Here is a 22,117-nt window from a genome sequence, read left to right on the forward strand (position 1 = left end):
AAAAACCTCTATACTAGTTAAAAAAAAAACTAAATCAAATTAAAAAAATAAATTCTTCTCTAATTGATATGCTGTTGCCGGTGGATGAAAATTCAAAAACATCACAATAAACACCCCTCTAGCCATGTTTGGTAGCTAGAATGTGGCCAGATCAATCACTCTCAATCTACTCCCTGATTTTTCAACGACTCTCTCTCACCTTTCAAAATGCAAGGACTAAAACATAAAAGAAATAAAGTTTAGTACTAAAATATGAAACCCAAAAAAAGACCAAAAAAGAAAAAAAGTAAAATTATAGGGACCAGAGTGTAATTTTTCGTGCCCAAGTAAGAAAAAGGCTGCGTTTGTTTGGCTATGTTGATGTTGGTCCCTCGTGTTTTAATTTTCTAAAAGTGATAGAATCAAATTCTATTTTGCAAATCTGAGGAGCAATCTCTGTATTTTATGGTGTATATAGAACCATGTCAGGATGCACATTCACCCGTCAGATCGAAAGAAAAAAAGAAAAAGAAAAGAAAAGTGAGATGGCTTTTATATATGGAGTGGCTGTGAGAAAATCTCTCTGTTTCCAGTTGATTCTCTCCATACATTTTACCAACATGGATTGGTTGGTTTATAATAAGTTCAATTATAATTCAATGGGGGCAATAAAATGACAGATCTTTTACATGATTTACCATTGCAAAATGCATTAAGATTAGGTGCAAACATCAACCGTGCAAATTGCGAGTCTTTAACCTAAGAACTACACACCAATTTCTATCGCCACCTTGCCTTCATTTTTGCCACCAGCGCCATTATCGCTGCCACCATTTGCGGTCCTAAAAAACTTAACGCCTCTGGCTTTGCAGCTATCCCATATGTCATGATCATCACTAACAGCACTAACAGCACGAAGCTGAACACCTTTTTAGCTTGCTTACGAGCTTCCTGAGGAAAATACCAAGCATGACATGTTAGGGTGCTAGTTAGATTCAAGATAAGAAACTTCAGTTGGAAAATAAAACATGTTATGCGATTCTGAAACAGCGCTGGTGCATTCCATATAGATATTAGTTTCTGTTCAAAGTTCAGAACATGGTCTAACAAGGTTACTATAAAAATACAAAGCAATTCATGATAAGGTACCTGATCGGATGTAGCCTTGTTCACTATAATGTTATGTCTGCTTTGAACTGTGTCCATAGTGCCTTGCACTGCACTGGTGTTAGAAGCGTAGCGTTTGGGGAAACCTGCCTCATATTCGATTCCTATCAGAAATCACTTTGATGGATACATGCGTGTGTTTTGAATGGATGAATGTATATATAGTGATGTGCGTACACCAACTATTACCTCTTCCCATGTGTTGGAGGCCAGGGGATCAGCAGCTGGAACAGCACCCATGAGAGACGAAGACAGTACATTCTCAATCTGATCCGCTGTGTTATCTAAGCGTATGGCCGCCATGACTGCTACAATTTTCAAAGACTGAAACAAAATAGCCATGAGAGACGAAGAGAGTTTTGTCTTTATATTGCTTCTCCAAGATGTGTTTTGTTTCTATTCTACATCAATTTTCTTATTTGTTTTTTTGCTCTCTTGTCCTCCATCAAAAGTGCAAGCAATTAAACATGCTAGCAACCAATTATTACAAAATGTAGGCATATTACCGCAGAGAGGGCTCTCCTTTCAATTTCTTCAATGTTTTGTTCCGGAGTCCAAACCCTAGGCGTTGAGTTTTCATCATGATTGAAAACCTTTGCGAACCTGGGTTTAATTAGATGAATTAAAACCCTAGGATACGATCCACAGCTTTAATGAGCAGAAAAGCAATTGAAAGAAGGAAACGGAGAAGCAATTAAGAGAGCACTCCACCTATCCTTCATGCGCGTCAAAACTCTTCTTGTAGCTGCAGATTTTCTTGCCTTTCTCTTCACCACACTTCTTGCATTCTCCTTCAAATATCCCAATCTTGTGTCAATTTCGGATCTGGGCACCTCGAAATCAACATGAGCGTTTGAAAGTTCTGATTCAGCAACGTCAGTCTTGCTCGCAAGAAGATTTCTTACTGACGCCCATGTATCTGCCTCACCAGCTTCAAATAAGGATTGTACTTCATCAGCAAGCACATCAGTGAATTGTTTCTGCATTGGAATAACATTATAAGATTGGGTTGTTTTATTGAGCAGAGTGATATGCTTAGATCAAGGAGCAGTAACGGATTGCATTATCAACCGAGGAAATTACCACATATTTTGCCATCATTTCTGACAGCATATGGCGACGAAGTTTTTCCCTGACTCCCGAAACATTCCACCCACTCAGTCTTATGAAAGCATCTGAGACAGGATGATGAAGTATTTCACCAAATTCAGGAAGCAAAATTAGTAGATCACACAGAACACCAAGCATATGCAAGCGATTTTAACACCATAGCGGGATGGATTCTAATAGCAGCAACAGCTTCAGTAAGTTGCAGTGATGCCCTTTACTTTGCCCATTAAATTGCTTTTTTCGGCCGTTTATCTTAGCCAAAGAATTTCTTAGATGAAGTATCATTTAGTTAGTTTCTGTGAGAACTAAAATAACTCGAAAAGATTGAGAGTTCAGATAGAGAGGACCAGTTGCTAAGACCCTAACCAAAATCAAACAATCAGAAATGGCAGACAATTCAGATTATTTCCACAGAAAAAAGTAAAGCTTTAAAACATAACCTATGCACACATTCATTGAGCCAAAACCTGCATTTATGCTATAACTGTCATCAAATGTGGCCTTCGCCATTCAGATCCAACCAGTTATCATTTGGGGCGATGCTTTTCATATCCAAGCCAAAGCAGAAATTTGTAAAAATGAATAATTATAGAAAAGTAAAAGAGTTTTAAAGCTTGGCATTCTAGGAAAAAGTTAAAATTTTATCCATTGCAGAGCAAATAAAAATAAAATCTTTTATGCCAAGGGATGTTAGTTGTGCCTAAAGCACAAACTACAAATATCAACTCTTAAGAATCTAACTCAATTCAAAAGAATTGAATAATGCCACAGAATAAAATCTTTTTGCTAGTTGGAGTCAAAATACCTTCACATCCTTTATCAAATTGAAGGAAGCAAGATTGAGCACAGGTACGAGCAGAAGCAACAAATCCTTCTCCTCCGTTCAGTAACTGTTCTAGACTAGTTTTAAAGCTTTCAAGCGTGTTGGAATACAAATGTTCCAACATGGTATCATAAGCATTGCGTACCACCTACATTTTTGTTTAAATAAGAGTATTGTATTAAGGAACTAAAAGACAGTATAAAGTTATGAATATGGAGACTATGATATTCACAAAGAAGAGACAGAGGAAAAATAAAAAAAGGGTTGGCAAAAGAAACAAATACCAGGTTCACATCACTAGAGCCATATATCCAACATCAAAAGAGAAGCTTTTATTCAGTTTCGTAATGGGAAAAGGTTGGTTGAAAAATCAAAAAAGAAAAATATACACACTCGAGCCTTACCTCCAATGCTTGTGACTCCATTTGCCGCCGTTTTGCATTCCGTACATCTTGGTCAAAATGAATCACCTCCGTGTCATATCTGTTAAGAAAATACAAACAATTAAGAGATTCTGAATCATGTTGAACAAGAAGCATACTCCAAGACTTTATGTGAAGCTAGTTGGCAGCTTCTAGCTAGAAGAAACTAGAAGCTAGCTGGCACCAATTGGTGCCAACTAAGTCAAAGATTGTAGGCACCGAATTGGTGCCAGCCAATTAAATCAATATTGTAGGCACCAATTCGGTGCTACAAGATGACTAAGGCAAGGAAGCTTGCCTATAAATAGGCAGTGCATCCTTGCCTTATGCCCAACATCACAAGAGAGAATTAAGAGAGAGCAAGAGGAGAGTGAGAGAGGGAAAATAATCCCACAAAATTGTGAGGTATTTGTGAGAGAGTAAGTGAGGTGTTTCTCCTAATAATAGAGAGATTCTTAGTTGTTCTCCTATTATTTGAGAGAGGTTGTAATTCCCACATTACTTAGTAAAATCCTTCTATACTTGCCCGTGGACGTAGCCTAATTGGGTGAACCACGTAAATTCTTGTGTGTCTCATTTCTCATTTTTGCCTTTTGTCTTGTCGGGTTTGCATGCCAGTATCCTAACAGTGGTATCAGAGCCTTCTTGGTTGGTGTTGTTAACACACAAAAGTTAGTCGTGTATACGGTTACTATTCACGTCTACGGCACTATTCACCTATACGGCACTATTCATCCATACGGTACTGTTCGCTTACGTTACTGTTGACGTATATAGAAAGTCAATGCGGTGATTAAATACAGTCTAGGAAGTTCTGTCTAAGGAGATTGGGTTTTAAGCGGGACCGTTTGTGACCCCTCCAATCTTTCCTGGGAACTTACTTAGTGAAGTATTATTCACACGATACTATTTCTATATACGTTACAGATCTGTGAAACGGTGATAGCTGAATAGATCTCGGTGAATACAATGGCAGCAAAGTACGAGATTGAGAGGTTCAAGGGGAGTAATTTCTCACTGTGGAAAATGAGAATCAAGGCAATCTTGAGGAAAGACAATTGCTTGGCAGCAATTGGGGATCGGCCCGCGGAGATCACTGATAATGCAAAATGGAATGAGATGGATGGCAATGCTATTGCTAACATACATTTAGCATTAGCTGATGAAGTATTATCAAGTGTGGCGGAGAAGAAAACAGCTAAGGAGATATGGGAGACTCTAACAAAGTTATACGAGTCCAAGTCTTTGCACACTAAGATTTTCTTAAAGCGGAGACTTTATACCCTTCGAATGGCAGAAACCACGTCGGTGACTGACCACATCAACACAATAAGAACTCTATTTTCACAACTCACTACGTTGGGTCAGCAAATAGAGGAAAATGAACGTGCAGAGCTTCTACTTCAAAGTCTTCCTGATTCGTATGATCAGCTCATTATCAACTTGACCAATAATATCCTCTCAGACTATTTAGTCTTCGATGATGTTGCAGCCGCTATCTTGGAAGAAGAAAATAGGCGCAAAAACAAAGGAGACAGAAACAGTTCAAACCAAGCAGAGGCATTATTGGTGTCAAGAGGAAGATCAACGGAGCGTGGCTCCAGTGGGAGTCAAAGGCAGGGGAGGTCTAAATCAAGAAGTAAGAAGGCTATGAAATGCTACAACTGTGGCAGAAAAGGGCACTTCAAAAAGGATTGTTGGTTTAAAAAGGGTATAGAGAATACTGCAGAGTCATCAAGACCTCAAGGATGTGTTGCAAGCACCTCAGAAGATGGAGAGATTTTATATAGTGAAGCAGCAACAAGCTCTACAGATAGAGAAGAGCTCACTGAGGTCTGGCTTATGGATTCAGGAGCAACATGGCATATGACCCCTAGACGAGATTGGTTCCATACATATGAACCTATCTCTGGAGGTACAGTGTTCATGGGTGATAATCATGCTGTAGAGATTTCTGGCATTGGCACCATCAAATTGAAGATGTATGATGGCTTAATTCGTACTATTTCAGAAGTGCGACATGTGAAAGACTTAAAGAAGAATCTTTTGTCTGTAGGACAATTTGATAGTCTTGGCTGTAAGATCCGAACAGACAATGGAATCATGAAAATTGTCAAAGGCGCGCTGGTGGTTTTAAAGGCAAGAAAGACAGTTGCTAACATGTTTGTATTAATGGGAGAAACGCATCATAGGGCAGAAGCATCAATCGCATCAGCTAGTCCTGCAGAAGAGAAGACGATGATGTGGCATCAAAAACTAGGCCACATGTCAGAGAAAGGTTTAAAGGTTCTCTCTGATCAGAAGTTACTCCCTGGGTTTACAAAGGTTACTTTACCCTTTTGTGAGCACTGTGTTACAAGCAAACAACATAGGTTGAAGTTTGGCACGTCAACAACTAAGAGCAAATGCATCTTAGACCTGATTCACTCTGATGTTTGGCAAGCACCGGTTGTATCCTTAGGAGGAGCAAGATACTTTGTATCATTCATAGATGACTTCTCCAGGAGATGTTGGGTGTATCCGATTAGAAGGAAGGCAGATGTGTTCGCAGTTTTTAAAACCTTCAAAGCGCGGGTAGAACTTGAATCTGAAAAGAAGATCAAGTGTTTGAGGACTGACAATGGAGGAGAATATACCAGTGATGAATTTGATAACTTCTGTCAACATGAAGGTATCAAAAGGCAGTTCACAACGGCATACACTCCACAACAAAATGGAGTGGCAGAGCGGATGAACAGAACTCTATTGGAAAGAACAAGAGCAATGTTGAAGGCTGCAGGTCTAGAAAAGTCATTCTGGGCAGAAGCAGTCAATACCGCCTGTTATGTAATAAATCGATCTCCATCTACTGCAATTGAGTTGAAGACACCGATGGAGATGTGGACTGGAAAGCCAGCTGATTATTCTCGATTGCATATATTTGGAAGTCCTGTGTACGCGATGTACAATACTCAAGAGGTCAGCAAGCTGGATTCAAAATCCAGAAAATGTGTATTCTTGGGGTATGCTGATGGAGTGAAGGGGTATCGCTTGTGGGATCCCACTGCCCACAAGGTAGTCATCAGCAGAGATGTTATATTTGCAGAAGATAAAATGCAAATGGAAGAAAATAATAGCATTTTAAAGGAGACTACAGAAGTCCAGATGGAAAATACTCAGAATCATACTTCTTCTGAAGCTGTACCAGAGCATGAAGAACAAGAACAAATAGAGTCTGAAACTCCTGAAGTTCGACGGTCAACTCGTGAAAGAAGACCACCGGCTTGGCACTCAGAATATGTTACTGAGAGCAACATTGCATACTGTCTTCTAACAGAGGATGGAGAGCCATCAACTTTCCATGAGGCTATCAAAAGCACAGATGTATCTATGTGGATGACAGCAATGCAAGAGGAGATTGAAGCTCTGCACAAGAATAACACGTGGGATCTTGTTCCGCTACCACAAGGAAGAAAGGCCATTGGCAACAAATGGGTTTACAAGATCAAGCGTGATGGCAATGATCAAGTGGAGCGGTATCGTGCAAGATTAGTGGTGAAAGGATATGCTCAGAAAGAAGGAATAGACTTTAATGAGATATTTTCTCCTGTGGTACGACTTACTACAATCAGAGTAGTCTTGGCAATGTGTGCTATATTTGATCTTCACTTAGAGCAGTTAGATGTGAAAACTGCATTTCTTCATGGAGAACTTGAAGAAGAAATTTATATGCTCCAACCAGAGGGTTTTGCTGAAACAGGCAAGGAGAACTTGGTTTGCAGGTTGAACAAATCTCTATATGGTCTCAAACAGGCGCCGAGGTGTTGGTACAAGAGATTTGATTCCTTCATAATTAGCCTTGGGTACAACAGACTCAGTTCAGACCATTGTACGTATTACAAGAGGTTTGAAGAAAATGATGTTTTCATCATTCTGTTGTTGTACGTGGATGACATGTTGGTAATAGGCCCCAACAAAGATCGAGTCCAAGAATTGAAGGCACAGTTGGCTAGGGAGTTTGATATGAAGGACTTGGGACCAGCAAACAAGATTCTAGGGATGCAAATTCACCGAGACAGAAGTAAGAGGAAGATTTGGCTTTCTCAGAAGAATTATTTAAAGAAGATCTTGCGACGCTTCAACATGCAAGATTGTAAGCCAATTTCCACTCCACTTCCTGTTAACTTCAAATTATCCTCAAGTATGTCTCCTAGCAATGAAGCAGAGAGGATGGAGATGTCTCGAGTACCGTATGCATCAGCAGTGGGAAGTTTAATGTTTGCCATGATATGTACAAGACCAGACATTGCACAAGCAGTGGGAGCAGCTAGTCGATACATGGCAAATCCTGGTAAAGAGCATTGGAATACTATTAAGAGGATCTTGAGATACATCAAGGGTACCTCAGATGCCGCATTATGTTATGGAGGATCAGAATTTACTGTCAGAGGTTATGTTGATTCAGATTTTGCTGGTGACCTTGAGAAAAGAAAATCCACTACAGGCTATGTGTTCATAATTGCAGGAGGAGCTGTGAGCTGGGTCTCTAAACTTCAGACTGTTGTAGCATTATCCACAACAGAAGCTGAGTATATGGCAGCTACACAGGCTTGTAAAGAAGCAATATGGCTGAAGAAACTTATGGACGAGCTTGGGCACAAACAAGAGAGGATTCTTTTGTATTGTGATAGTCAGAGTGCCTTGCATATTGCAAGGAATCCAGCGTTTCATTCAAGAACAAAACATATAGATGTTCAGTATCACTTTGTTCGCGAAGTGGTGGAAGATGGAAGCGTGGATTTTCAGAAGGTTCATACAAAGGAAAACCCAGCAGATGCTTTGACCAAACCAGTCAACACTGATAAATATATATGGTGCAGATCCTCTTGTGGCCTAGCAGACACGTAAGCAGCATGACGATGGCAAGTATTGACAGGATAGAAGAGTCACAGATGATCATGTGTGAAGACTTGATTAAATCATCAAAGTCTTCAAGTGAGAGAATGTGAAGCTAGTTGGCACCTTCTAGCTAGAAGAAACTAGAAGCTAGCTGGCACCAATTGGTGCCAACTAAGTCAAAGATTGTAGGCACCGAATTGGTGCCAGCCAATTAAATCAATATTGTAGGCACCAATTCGGTGCTACAAGATGACTAAGGCAAGGAAGCTTGCCTATAAATAGGCAGTGCATCCTTGCCTTATGCCCAACATCACAAGAGAGAATTAAGAGAGAGCAAGAGGAGAGTGAGAGAGGGAAAATAATCCCACAAAATTGTGAGGTATTTGTGAGAGAGTAAGTGAGGTGTTTCTCCTAATAATAGAGAGATTCTTAGTTGTTCTCCTATTATTTGAGAGAGGTTGTAATTCCCACATTACTTAGTAAAATCCTTCTATACTTGCCCGTGGACGTAGCCTAATTGGGTGAACCACGTAAATTCTTGTGTGTCTCATTTCTCATTTTTGCCTTTTGTCTTGTCGGGTTTGCATGCCAGTATCCTAACACTTTAGGCACATAATGCTGACAATTGGTTGGGAATTTTAAGCAATCAAAGGCTATGAGCACCCGAGTTTAACAATCGAGGAAATCAAGTTGGATATCACACTGATGTTGGATGAATATTGAACATGGTACCACATGATTGTAGAGAATTGACACCACCTACTTACTGTGAAAGATAGGTTTCCAATGTAGAACCGAGGGCTGCTCCAAACCCAGATACTGGACCAGCCCTCTTCAACGCCAACCAATCCTGTAAGGAATCAATTTAGTCCTGTCTGATATTCACTAGTTGAAGTAACATTTAATGATGGAAAGAGAAAAAAAGAAAAGTTAGATTCAATTAAGTACATCAATATCAGTAGTAAATTGTCTGAGTTTCTCCTCGGCAATTTCTTCACATCGAACAGTAGCGACCATCACCTGAAAAACAAAATGGAGAAATATATTCACATGAAACCCTGACTATATATATTCATACATGAAAAAGGCTCTTATAAACCTTAAGAGCAGGGAGATCTAGATCCTTGTTATCTTTTATGGTTTTCCATATGTTCTCTGCACGGATAAAAAATCCTGAAGCAGGTTCAGCTTCCCTCTGATCACCAGTGAGACCTCCTGGAGAAATGAACCGCTGCCTTAGACGAGCAACCTGTAAAAAACATCATATTAGGCTACAAGCATGGAATTCCAATTTGTAAGTGTCAATGATGTCAAATTTTTTTTTTGTTAAAAAACATTATATAGATTATATTAGTTATGTCACCAACACTCTGTAGTGGGTCAAATATTTTAATTTCTTATAAAAAAAATGATATATAAAGGTTTTTTTCAATGCATTTATATTGTTTAAAAAGAGGCTCTCTAAACAAAATAAAAAAGAAAAGGGATATTAATCTAAATATAAATATTTTTTTTGAATCCCCCTCATCAAAAGAAACAATTTAACACAAATATCGTTTATTTTGATGGCCTAAATCGACGTCAACGACATATTTCTCTCTGTGTCGTTGAAATTGACGACCTTTGCTCCCTCCTCTCTCGGCTAGGGACAAAAAAATAACAAAATAAACTTTTTATACCAAAATTGAATTTAAAAAATATTGAGATACCAAAATTATACAGTCTAAATTATTTTTTAAGTTAAGGATCAAAGTGCATGTTTTTGAAAACTTATGGCACACCATCCATGTTTAACGTCCTTTTTATTTAGGTTTTTTTTTTTTCAATCTCATCCTTTCATAAGAAATTAAAATCAATTGGTTTTCAATTAAAACTAAATTACCAAAAAAAATAAAATTGATAAGGACCGAATTAAAAAAACAAAAAAAAATCTGCACAATGTATCCCTGTAATATGTGAGAGGATGAACAATAAAATTATTTACAATGAAAAAAACTTTGTCCTTTAGTTTTATACTTAATAGTTAATAAATTATTGAGTCCTCATCTAAGGCATGCGCCCGCACACACTGTGTTAGGGATTTGCCTAGAATCTTAAAATAGAATTCTGTAATTCCAATAAGATTCAGAAAACATAAGAAAAAATTGGAAAATTGAATACTCCACCGGAGAAGATGACACCAAGATTCAAAGAGAGAGCAACACTTCAATCCAAAAACTAGTTACACTCATATTTTACACAAGTTCAATCAACCTCAAGAGCAATACAAAGAGTGGTTAAATACCATAACATCTCATATTCACGAAGAGAGAAATACTAAAAGATCCCAAAAGCTCAATAAACACTCAAAGATATATCTCAAAGCCAGCATCAAATTCTTTGACATTTAGAAAGCCAAAAGAAATACAAAAATACTTAAAGCTCTCCGTTAAATAAATCTCTCAATCAGGAAGCTGTACTTCAAAATGAAAATATCGTTCAACATAACTCCTTAACAAATGACAAACAAACAATTCATGAAAAATACAGGTGTTTGGAAGTGTGGTAATAATTGTTTTTTAAAGTGCTTTTTATTGTAAAATGTATGAAATTTTTTTATTTTTTAAAAATTATTTTTTGACATTAAAATATTAAAATAATCTAAAAACATCAAAAAAATATTAATTTAAAGTAAAGAAAAAAAATAAAAAAATTTAATTTTTTTTAAAAATATTTTTAAAACACAAAAATAAATAAAACTTTTGGTTCATATGAAAAAGCACACACCGCTGTAGAACTCCATCAAAAATCCAAACGTCTCTTAACCCTATCTCTCTACATATTGGTTGTCACAAACTATAGACCACTATTTGCTTTCTTTTATACTCATTAAATCCAGACAAACCACGAAGTATAAAAGTTCAGCACCTTATGCCCTAAACAAAACATGACTAAAATTGGAGATAATACGGCCATGTCACACACTTGTTAGATTCATGCAAAATCATTCAAAAATTAAAGACAAAAATCTAACATTATCACATGACCTGATAGTCGTTGTCCCCTCATCATGCGATTTACTCCCAGTGTTCATAAATCACTCTATATGTTACATGACCAGTCAAAGCATAATTAAGTGTAATATATAAGCATCAAGTGGTTTAGTATCATGTCTAGATTGATTATACAGTTTACAGTTACTTTTTAAATTAGCAAAATAAATTAAAGAGACGGATTAGTGGACTTGAAGCAGGCACTGTTAGGTTTGTTGTCATTTTTTGAAAACCAAGAATGGACGGCATCGTCCATTGACAAAGAAAATGAAGCAGTCAATGAGGGCTACAACTTCCAGCAAGCTAGGGAGAACCTTGATTCGAGAAAAAAAATAACACAGAAAACTCTAGAAAAACAGAAATGTTGAACTTAAGTTTAGATAATTTATAAGTTGCTATTCTTAGTGTAAAGCTACCTGCTCTTTGAAATTCTCCTCTTCATAGTCATAGCTAGTCAAAGCAGCGATCTCCACCTTCATGTCAATTAGTAGGAAGTAAATTGAGTTATATTCCAATTAAACAAAATATTTGCATATGAAGCATAGATGTCAATGGCATGAAGATGGAGATGATAACTTACGCACATTAAAAAAATCACTGAGAACAACACTCCTGGAAGTCTCAGGTTCAGCAACAGAATCCCATATCTGTAGAGATTGTGACTTAATGCTGGAAGAAACAAACAATTGACCCAAAACGATAGGGGCATAAATTGAATATAAGTAATATGCACAGAAGTACCTTATCTATATCTTCTTTGAGAGCAGTCTCCAAATATTCAAATGGAGTCTACAGAGACAATAAAAAAAAGGGGGTGTAGATTCAGTATTGGACCAAATGATGCATTCAAAGAATGGAACACAGGGTGATTCGTTTCTTCTTTGAAGGACATAAATTCCATACCTTTAAGTGATCACGTATAACAAATAGCAATGTTCTTTTACGGGGCTTGAATAGACGTTTCATGACCTGAATGCAAGACATATAATAGATTATCACACATAATATATAAACCTAAGACAAGCAACGCTCACCATAGCCAAACGGTTAGAGTGTGTGCTCTGCTACCAAATTATGTTAGGTGCAATACATCACACACAAGGCTTAGTGAATGCAGCAGAACAAGCTCTCAGTAAATACAGCTAAACACAGAGGCTGTCATTATTTATGCATATTCCTCTATATAATCTAAATCGGTTATTAGCTTCTTCTAGTGGTAAGTTTGTACAGCATAAAAACTATTTAGGGGTAATGCAGATTGCTTTTCAACATGACGCACCTGGAAAACTGTTTTCAAAAGAGGTCTGCTGGCTGCATGTTCCAGACCGATGTCTTTGTACCACCTGTATATTGACATAGTGATAAACATGGGTTGAATCTTACTAGTAGGACGGCGAACAAGTACCAAACATGTCTAGCAGAAAAGGAATCTAAATATTGTAATGCTGAGCATACCAAACTCACATGTTAATCAATATAATGTCAGCAATTGCCAAAGCAAACAAGGCACTTTGTCTCTCGAACGCAGTGTTGTCCTGAAACAGCACACATCCCAGATTACAAGTAGTACCAAGATTTTTGCATTGTATTAGCCTTCTATAAGCACGCAGTCACAGCTTCAAACCGTAAAGTAGTGACCATTCAGTAATGTCTGGGCTCAGCATTCGATAAGAAATACAAAACTTTTGAGATTGGAACCGGTTTCGAATATCACAGGAATTGAAAAAAATAAAATGCAACAATCAAACTATTCCCAATATATATAAGAAAAATCATAATCAATACAACATAAAGCACTCATAAATTCTTATAGATCCTCCCGTTAGTGTTGCACTCATGATTTGAGATGGTGAGAAGTTAAACTACAGAGTCATTTAAAAGGCAAAACATGGGCTGGGCCCCATCTGTTAACTTTAACAAATCTCACCAACAAAAGGCCTTAATACTGCAGATTACTCCAAGTTTTACGACACGGCAGATGAAATTAAAAGTTGAGTGATGGATAGATCTGTTGATTTATTAGAAACAAAATACCATATCAAACACAACATGTAACAAGCCACAACTGGCAGAACAAAGCTAAAATAAAAGCACCAATACAAAGCACAAAGTACCTCGCCTCTCGCATTGCTGTCGGTTCCCTCGAAATCCATGGCAATTGTGAAAGGCTTCATATCATTACACTTGGCAATCCAAATGCCCTTGGTTGTTTGACCTCTGAAACATGTATAAGCAGACTGTCTTCCTCTTTCGTTTATACAAAGAACTACAAAAACACAAATTCTCCCTTCTAAAACTGTAAAATTGAAAAAACCAAAAATATCAAACCTTCGTTTGTATGCATCTAGCATCTTGAAATTGGTACCGAAGACATGATTCATCAGGGTGCTCTTCCCTGTTAACAAAGAATGCGAATTAAACTATACATGCGTGTGATCAAACTCCAGGCTCTAACTGTGATTGCTGTTACTATCAAATGTACCTCTTGAAAACAAAATTCAAGGGACACACTTGATGTCATTCGCGCATCAACAGACCCAAAACCCATAATTTCGCAAACAGAACAGAACTAAACTCAAAGCCCAACAAGTTCAATTTTGCAAAAAAAAAAAAAAAAAAGCAGCCACAATCTGGGTTATGAAGTTTCAGAGAGACCATTTCTAATCAACTTCACATAAAGAAAAAGTACATGGTATAATCTGATCAACTTCACATGAACAGAAAAAAAGGGTCACCAGTCACTAAGAAGTATGAACTGAGAAGAACAGAAACATACCGCTGCTTTGTGGGCCAATGATGGCGACGATAGCATAGGAGAGACCGCACTGGGCAAACCCAGTGGCTGTCATGAAATCTTTGAGCCCTTCCACGTTGAACTTTCCATTTCCATCAATCAGCTGCATGCCTTCCTCCATTTTCATCACCGATCAAACCAAAAAAACAGCAACTTCTTTTGAAGTCTTCTTTCCCAGGGTTATGCTTTTTTTTCGGACTGCTTACAAACAGCACCAGAAAAGAAATTGGTATCTAATACCATAATAAAGTCAATTGACTTTATTATGGCTGGAATCTAATGCCATTATCATGTGATAATGGCATTAGATTCCTTCGGTTCTTTACAATTCCTTTATAAAGTTGGTGTTTTTGTTTTTGGGTTTTGAACGATTATTTTTCCTTTTGAAGTCAAAGATTATTGTTTTTCTTGTAGCATTTCTTTTCTTTGCTTGTATTCTCAAGAAATATTTTTCATGACAGGTTAACGTCATGGAACTCGTAAGTCGTTACTTCGAAGAATGTAATAATTTTTGCTTGTCTTGCCACCTGAAAGTGCTTGGCAATGTATTTACTGCAAACACATCATCTCAATGATAGTGTAATTGCTCGCGTACCGTTGGACAATTTAGACTACACTCTATTTGAAAAGTTGAGGTAGCGTTCAGACCGATATTTCACTCTCTTTGAAATAGTTTGGGGTTTCTTTTGTAGTGATTGTAGATTACCATATATTTGTAGAAACTGATTATCAAATTACAAACTTATTTCATCAGATTCACCATAACATGTTACGCTGGACATACTAATATAAACTGTCCAAGTGTGGATTTATCATTATCGCTGCCTCATCAAACTCCCAATAACAGTTAAAACTGCAGCAGATCCCACTGCTCCTATTCCGGCCACCGCAGCCGCTAAACCTTCTCGAGTTTGCCTACGAGCATCCTGAAGGAAACACCAAGTATTACATTTCGAGTGATGCATAAATTTCTAGTCATAAAAACTTTAATCAAAATCTTAAAATACTTTCGTGGTTTCAGTGCTTAAGTTTTTAAGTATAGGAACTTTAATTGGTATATAAATGGAAGATGGCAAATGATAAACCGAGAATGTTCTAATAAATTCAGTTTAAAGTTTTTGTTTTTAGTAAAAAAAACATTCAAACAGATATTCTGAATGCAATCAAATTACCAAATGAACATGTAATGTGATAACAGAGTAAAATATACCTGACGGGATCTAAATCCGGTCACCATAGGCTCTATCTCTTCTATGAAATTCATCCACAATGATTTGCAATCCTCTGGTTCAAGTAGAGTGGTAGCTTCTGGAGAAACCTGCTCATATTTGATTATTATGTGGAACCAGTTTCACACAGAGACGTGTAAAACTAATTGCATTACATTTGCTTACCAATAAGCATAATTAAATATAAATTGACACACATTCACCAACTATTACCTCTTTCCATGTGTCCAGTGTGGCTCCCATGTGCGTATTTTGCAAAGATGGATCAGGAACTTTTCTGTCCATAAGATAGGAAAACAGTACCTTCTCAATCTGATCAGGCATATCATCAAGGCGTATGGCCGCCATGATTGATAATATTCTCAAAGACTGTAACAAAATAATCAGGAGACATTCAGAGATTACTCAAAGTATATAACAAATGAAGTATCCCAGCAGCCATTAGTTATACAAAATGTAGGCAATATTACCGCAGAGAGAGCGTCCCTTTCAATTTCAACGAGGTTTCTTGCTGTAGACCAATCATACCATGAAATTGAGTTTTCATAATGACTGAGGACCCGTGAAAACCTAGAATACGCCCCAAATCTTTAATAAAAAACAAAATTGAAAAAGAATTAAGACAGCTACAATGATGTAATGTACCTATCCTTCATGCGCATCAGAACCCTCCCTGCTTCTGCTGCTTCTCTTGCCTTCATCTCCAATAAATTTCTGGCATGCTCCCTCAAATGTTGCGATTTAGTGTCGATTTCCGAACTGTTCAAATTGAAACTAACAGCAGCATCTGAAAACTCCGATACAGCAGCCTCGGTGTTGCACTCAAAAAGATTTCTTATTGATGCCCATGTATCTCTTTCACCAGCTTCCAATAAGGATTCTACTCTTTTGGCAAGCGCATGCGTTATTTGTTTCTATGCAGGAGTAACATAACAAGATTTGATAATTTGATTAAGTAGAGTGACATCCATAGAACCAAGAACGCTAACGGATTGTGATATCAGTGAAGGAAATACCTCGTACTTTGCCATCATTTCTGACAACATATCACAAATAAGTTTTTCGCGGAATTTTGAACCATTCCACTCACTCTGTTGAATGGCAGCATCTGAAAGAGCACAATATTGAAGGTAAGTTGCCAAGTCCAGGAAACTGAATTAGTAGATGAAAGATGCTCACCAATCATATGAACGCAATTTTAATCATAGAAGGATGGGCTATGTTAGCAGTATCTTAAAAAGTTGTAGTCGCTGCCGTCATTTAGTCCTTTAAGTTACTTTTTTCTATATCGATCCCAGGCAATCTCTTTGTTCAATGAAGTATTCATTTAACTAGCATTAATCTTCTGGAGTAAAACTGTAACAGTTTGAGATTTGCACGAGTACAGAATGCAAGTGGTCACCTAAGAAGACGAGGTGAAGGAACGCATCCTGAGAATGTATACCTTAATTGATTCTAGTGATAGAGGGGATACAAGATTTTCCTTCAGGTTTAAACTATTTCTGCAGTCATATTACTTGCCCATCGAGTGCCGCTAGTCTCCATTACCGGAGCATGCCAAGGAGAATTATAAAATTTCACAATTCATCAAACAGAAGGCTAAATAGCAGTACCTAAGCAATTTAATCAAACCCTTGAGATAAATGAAAGATTGACAGTTTAACACCTATCTTAACTGTCAAGCTAGACAACTTAGCCTATCCAGGATAGATATATGCAGCCTACTCAAGATGGATATAAATCCAGCAGTTAAGTTGTTTAGCTAATTCGAATAGAGGACTAGCTGGAAAGTATCTAAACTCATATAAACAGCAACGACAGACAAATCAGATTAGTTCCACACAAAATTTCAAGGTTCAAATCTAAACTGATGTGCATATTTGCTTTAGCCAAAACCTGCAATTATGCAAATAGTTCCTGTCATTTTTGCACTAGTCAATCATTAAATGATTATGGTGCTTTTCATATCCAATCCATTTACAAGTTGCACTGCTTCCTTTCATAACCAATCCAATGCATGTAGTTTTAAGTATCAGAAACGATTGACCATGAAAACCATGAGGATAAATTCCATTTCACTGCAGAGCAAGTTTGAATTCCAGCCAACGCTATACAGAATTTGTAAAAATAATTTATCATACCTAGAAAAGGTAAGCCATTTTAAACAAATCACAGCTACGACTACGATTATTATACTATTATTACTATTAAAGTGGGAGATGAGACTATAATGATTGTGAAGAGAAGAGAAACCTCAATTTCACCCATTGAAAATCAAATTGGAAGAATAAGGAGCTTCTGAGATCAAAGGACTGGAGGGTGTGCTGAACTGTAAGTCTTTAACTTTCAAGAATCTAAATCACGTTAAAAGAGTTAAACACATGGCCCTCCCCTCAAGCTAAAATCTACATTCACTATTAGGGACTAACTGTAACTTTTTAACTTTCTAATATAGTTTGTACTGATTTGTTTCCTTTAGGGATGGAACCTCTTGTCATTCAAATATATGCTTCTACTTTTCATCAGCAATTCATTTTTTTTAGAGTTCATTTTTTCAGTTCGGCACAAGTCACAACCTTCATTATTGTTCTACCACAGAGTACCACAACATTGGAGATAATATTACAGGTAATCTTTCTTTGCATTATTGAGTCCAACACCATCACAAGAGAATTTTTTATTCTTGAAAGAAGTACTCGGAATTGAGAACAAATTCAAAATTAAGAAAAGAATATAATGATAAAACAATTGAAAGAAGAGTTGCTTGCTTTAGAAGATTATGAAGTCCAAAAAATACCCTTCAGTTTTGTGCATATAAGATGCAACAACAAAAAGCAAAGAAAAAAATAAATTAATAGTGGATTTTTAGAAAAGCAAAAAATAAAATAAAAAAATAAAAATCTTCAGTGTTTGGAGTCTAAATACCTTCACATCCTCGATCAAACTCGCGCATGAACGATTGGGAACAGAAATGAATAGCAGCAACATATTCTTTTCCTTCATTCAGTGACTGTTTCAGGCTAGTTTTAAACCTATCAAATGTGTTCGAATACAAATAAAACAGCATCTTATCATAGGCATCGCGTACCACCTACATAACATATTGGCACATTTGAGTTGATCAATATAAGAAACATATAAATACAAAAACACCTGCGAAAAAAAAAAGGCAAAAGAAAATATCAAATATCAACAAATTTGACAACAACTAGGGAGGTTAAGAACTTAGAAAGAGGAAATATACACGCTAAGGCCTTACCATCAATGCATTTGATAGCAACAGTTGCCGTTTTGCATTTCGTACTTCTTGATCAAAATAGACCACCTCCCTGTCATATCTAATGGGGGGAAAAAACGCAAAATAAGAGATTCCGGATCAAGTTGAACAAGAAGTATATGGATAATTTAAGTAGGAATCAATTACTTCGCGAACGGAAGTATAACTATCAAATTGATCATAATTCAAAGTTTCCACTTCGTTTTGACACAGACAAGCGTATACTCAACTGATCAACTGACGGAAGAAGTATTAAAATTGAAGAATCTTGGAATAAAACACAATGTAAGTTAACATTAAATATCACACAGATCTTACAATGAGAACACATGATCTTATAGAATTGACCCCATGATGTATACTTACTCTGAAAGATAGGTTTCCAAAATAGAACTGACAGCTCCTCCAAACCCTGATACTGGACAATCTTGAACATCTTCCTTCATTTTCAACCAATCCTGTAAGAAATAAATTTAGTACTAACTGATATTAAATGAGGTCGGTGAACTTTAAAAGAAAGAAATTAGAAAATAGATTCAATAAAGTACCTCGTCGGTTGTAAAGCATTTGAGCTTCTCACCAGCAATCTCTTCACATCGAACTGTGGCAACCATGACCTGATAAACAAGATGAGAAGTATATTTACATATGAAACCTGATGGTTTATATTTACAGAGGAAAATGGCGTTTAATAAACCTTGACAGCAGGAAGATCTAAATCCCTGTTGTCTTTTATTATTTTCCAAATCTCTTCTGCACGAAGAGGAAATCCTGAAGCAGGTTCAACTTCCTCCCTGTCACCTACAAGACCTCCTGGATAAATGGAATGGACAAACCGCTGCCTCAGTTGAGCAACCTGTAAATGTCAATGCTATCAGAAAAAATGTAGTTACGAATTACAGATACTGGATTTTTTCACTTGATGATTGCTGTCCTAATTGCTCCCACATACACAGATCCATAAAATTATCTGATCACAGGACTTAATGCTCATTTTGTCATTCTTACACGACACACTCCTAATGACTATTAAACACTCTCCAGTCAAAGCTAAGCTGTTCTGTCCCTTCATACAAACGCCAATGATTGTGAATTCCAATTATTTGGTGAGCATGTGCAAAGCTACAAATCATTCCAGACATCAATTCTAGAAAACACGCAGCAGCACAATCTAGAAGAACTCAGGACAAAAGTTTTGAGGATTGACAAACTGCTTTCTTAGTGGAAAAGCTACCTGCTCTTTAAATTTCTCCTCCTGGAATTCATAGTGAGGCAAAGCAGTGATCTCCACCTTTATATCAATAATTAGAAGCATATTAAGTTCATGGAACTTAAACAAAAAGGCAACATATGATAAATATATGCCAATGGCATCAGTATGGAGATGGAGGTGATTTTTCATACATTAAAAAACTCTCTGAGAGGAGCGCTGCTGAGAGTCTCAGGCTCAGCAACTGCAGCCCAAATCTGCAGAAAGTATGACCTCAGAAAATGCTGGAGAATAAGAAGAGAAATAATTGATCCAGAAAGAGAATTGCATAAACAGAGAATAAGAAGTATGAACAGAAGTACCTTCTCAATATCTGCTAAGAGAGCAGTCTTTAAATGTTCAAGTGGAGTCTACACAGACAATCAGAAAAGGGACAGAGATTCAGCGTTGAAGATGCATTCAAAGAATGGAGCCCAAGGTGCATGGAATCTTCTCTCAAGAAACTTATGGGCACAACAAGTCCATACCTTTGAGTGATCACGTAGAACAAACAGTAGTGTTTTTTTGCGGGGCTTGAATAAACGCTTCATGACCTGAATACAAGAAATAATAGATTATCACATATCAGCATCAAATTATTTTGGGTGAAATACTCAATATTACACACTGGCCTAAATGAATGCAGCTAAACAGTTTTGATAAAATGGGGTAAGTTTGCTGTGAATATGGAATCAGAGGCTCAGGCTTACCTAAGGTTACGAAAAACACAGTTATCCAATCAAATGCAATTAAATGTGAGACAATCCAAACTTGACTATCTAAAGAAGTTTGGATATTGGTCACTTAAGTTAATGCAAATTGCTTTCAAGTACCTGGAAACTATTTTTAAAAGGGGTCTGCTGGCTGCATTTTCCAGACCAATGTCTTTGTACCACCTGCATATGATACTCAACACAAAATCATTTGACAGAAAAAAGTACTGGGCTGCCTTACCGACTATGGAAGACTACATCATGAGTTTTTTTTTTATTTTAAAAAAAAAATTGGCTAGACAGAGTCATACGCAGTTGTGGACATTTATCAAATTAACTTCACTGGCAGAAAATTAAGGCATTCAAATATTATAATGATGAACATAAAAAACTCACATGTTTATCAAAACAACGTCAGCGATTGCCAAGGCAAATAGGGGTGCTTTGTTTCTCAAACGCTGTATCATCCTGAAAAAAGTACGTAGTCGCAGTGCCAAACTTGTATAAGCATCACATTCGCAGATTGAAACCATTCAGTAATCAACGATTTGTATGTCACAGAGGTTGCAAAGAATACAATGGAACCATAAAACCCTCTCAATTAACAAAGCAAAGCTAAAGTAATTGAAAGCTCTAAGAGTTACCTCGCCTCTTTGATTGCTGTCGGTTCCCTCGAAATCCATGGCAATCGTGAAAGGGTCAATATCACTACACTTTTGCAATCCAAATGCCCTTGGTTGTTTGACCTCTGAAACGTATATAACTACATTATCTTCCTCTTTCATGTATACAAAGCAACAAGAACAGTCAAATATACAAATTCTCAACTAAAAATAAAATAAAATCAAACCTTCCATTGTATGCGTCCATCTCCTCGAAATTGGTATGGAAGGTCTGATTCATTAGGGTGCTTTTCCCTGCTCAAGATCAATTAAGCAAAAAGCTATCACTACCAACTTCATTAAAATCAATGACTATTAAGAAATGATTAATAAATCAACACGAAGTTAAGAAGTTGAACACTTGCTTACCGCTACTCTGTGAGCCAATGATGGCAACAATAGCATAGGAGAGACCGGACTGAGCGAACTCGGTGGCTGTCATGAAGTCTTTGAGTCCATCCACGTTGAACTTGCCATTTCCATCAACCAGCTGCATGCCTTGCTCCATTTTCATTAACGATCTAACTCAACCACAATAACAACAACTCTTGAAGTGTCTTCCTTCCTGTGTTTGTGTTTCTGGGCTGCGGAGGAACCTTAAAGCAAAAGTAAAGTGGCAGGGACGAAGGATCCTATTAAAATAAGTCTGCATGAGTCTACTTCTACTCGAAGAAGTTGTTTGCTTTTTTGCTTTTTGAGTTCCCTCTCCAGCAAGATAATAGTAAACTATAAAATATTAGTCTCGCTAGTTTTGACTAATGAGTTAAATAATCCCTCTAGTT

At 37.0% G+C, this 22,117-nt stretch overlaps 1 protein-coding gene and 1 pseudogene across 1 annotated transcript; both read right to left on the reverse strand.

The window, feature by feature from the left end:
- Positions 1-503: 503 nt before the first annotated feature.
- Positions 504-14,591, reverse strand: LOC118031191 (protein ROOT HAIR DEFECTIVE 3 homolog 2-like). Its single transcript, XM_035035540.2, has 20 exons — positions 14,188-14,591; positions 13,740-13,806; positions 13,526-13,628; positions 12,876-12,946; positions 12,691-12,754; positions 12,315-12,380; positions 12,153-12,200; positions 11,996-12,058; positions 11,828-11,884; positions 9,479-9,628; positions 9,328-9,399; positions 9,147-9,229; positions 3,484-3,562; positions 3,062-3,227; positions 2,230-2,321; positions 1,858-2,126; positions 1,653-1,749; positions 1,336-1,470; positions 1,129-1,232; positions 504-930 (listed from the first exon to the last, which is right to left on the reverse strand). The coding sequence occupies exons 1-19, from the start codon at positions 14,330-14,332 to the stop codon at positions 1,152-1,154; spliced, it is 1,908 nt and encodes a 635-aa protein (XP_034891431.1). The 5' UTR covers positions 14,333-14,591; the 3' UTR covers positions 504-930; positions 1,129-1,151.
- A 306-nt stretch (positions 14,592-14,897) lies between these two features.
- LOC118031197 (protein ROOT HAIR DEFECTIVE 3 homolog 2-like) lies at positions 14,898-22,019 on the reverse strand (annotated as a pseudogene).
- Between the last annotated feature and the right edge of the window lie 98 nt (positions 22,020-22,117).

This window comes from Populus alba, chromosome 12, assembly GCF_005239225.2.
Source record: "Populus alba chromosome 12, ASM523922v2, whole genome shotgun sequence".
Lineage (NCBI taxonomy): Eukaryota > Viridiplantae > Streptophyta > Magnoliopsida > Malpighiales > Salicaceae > Populus > Populus alba.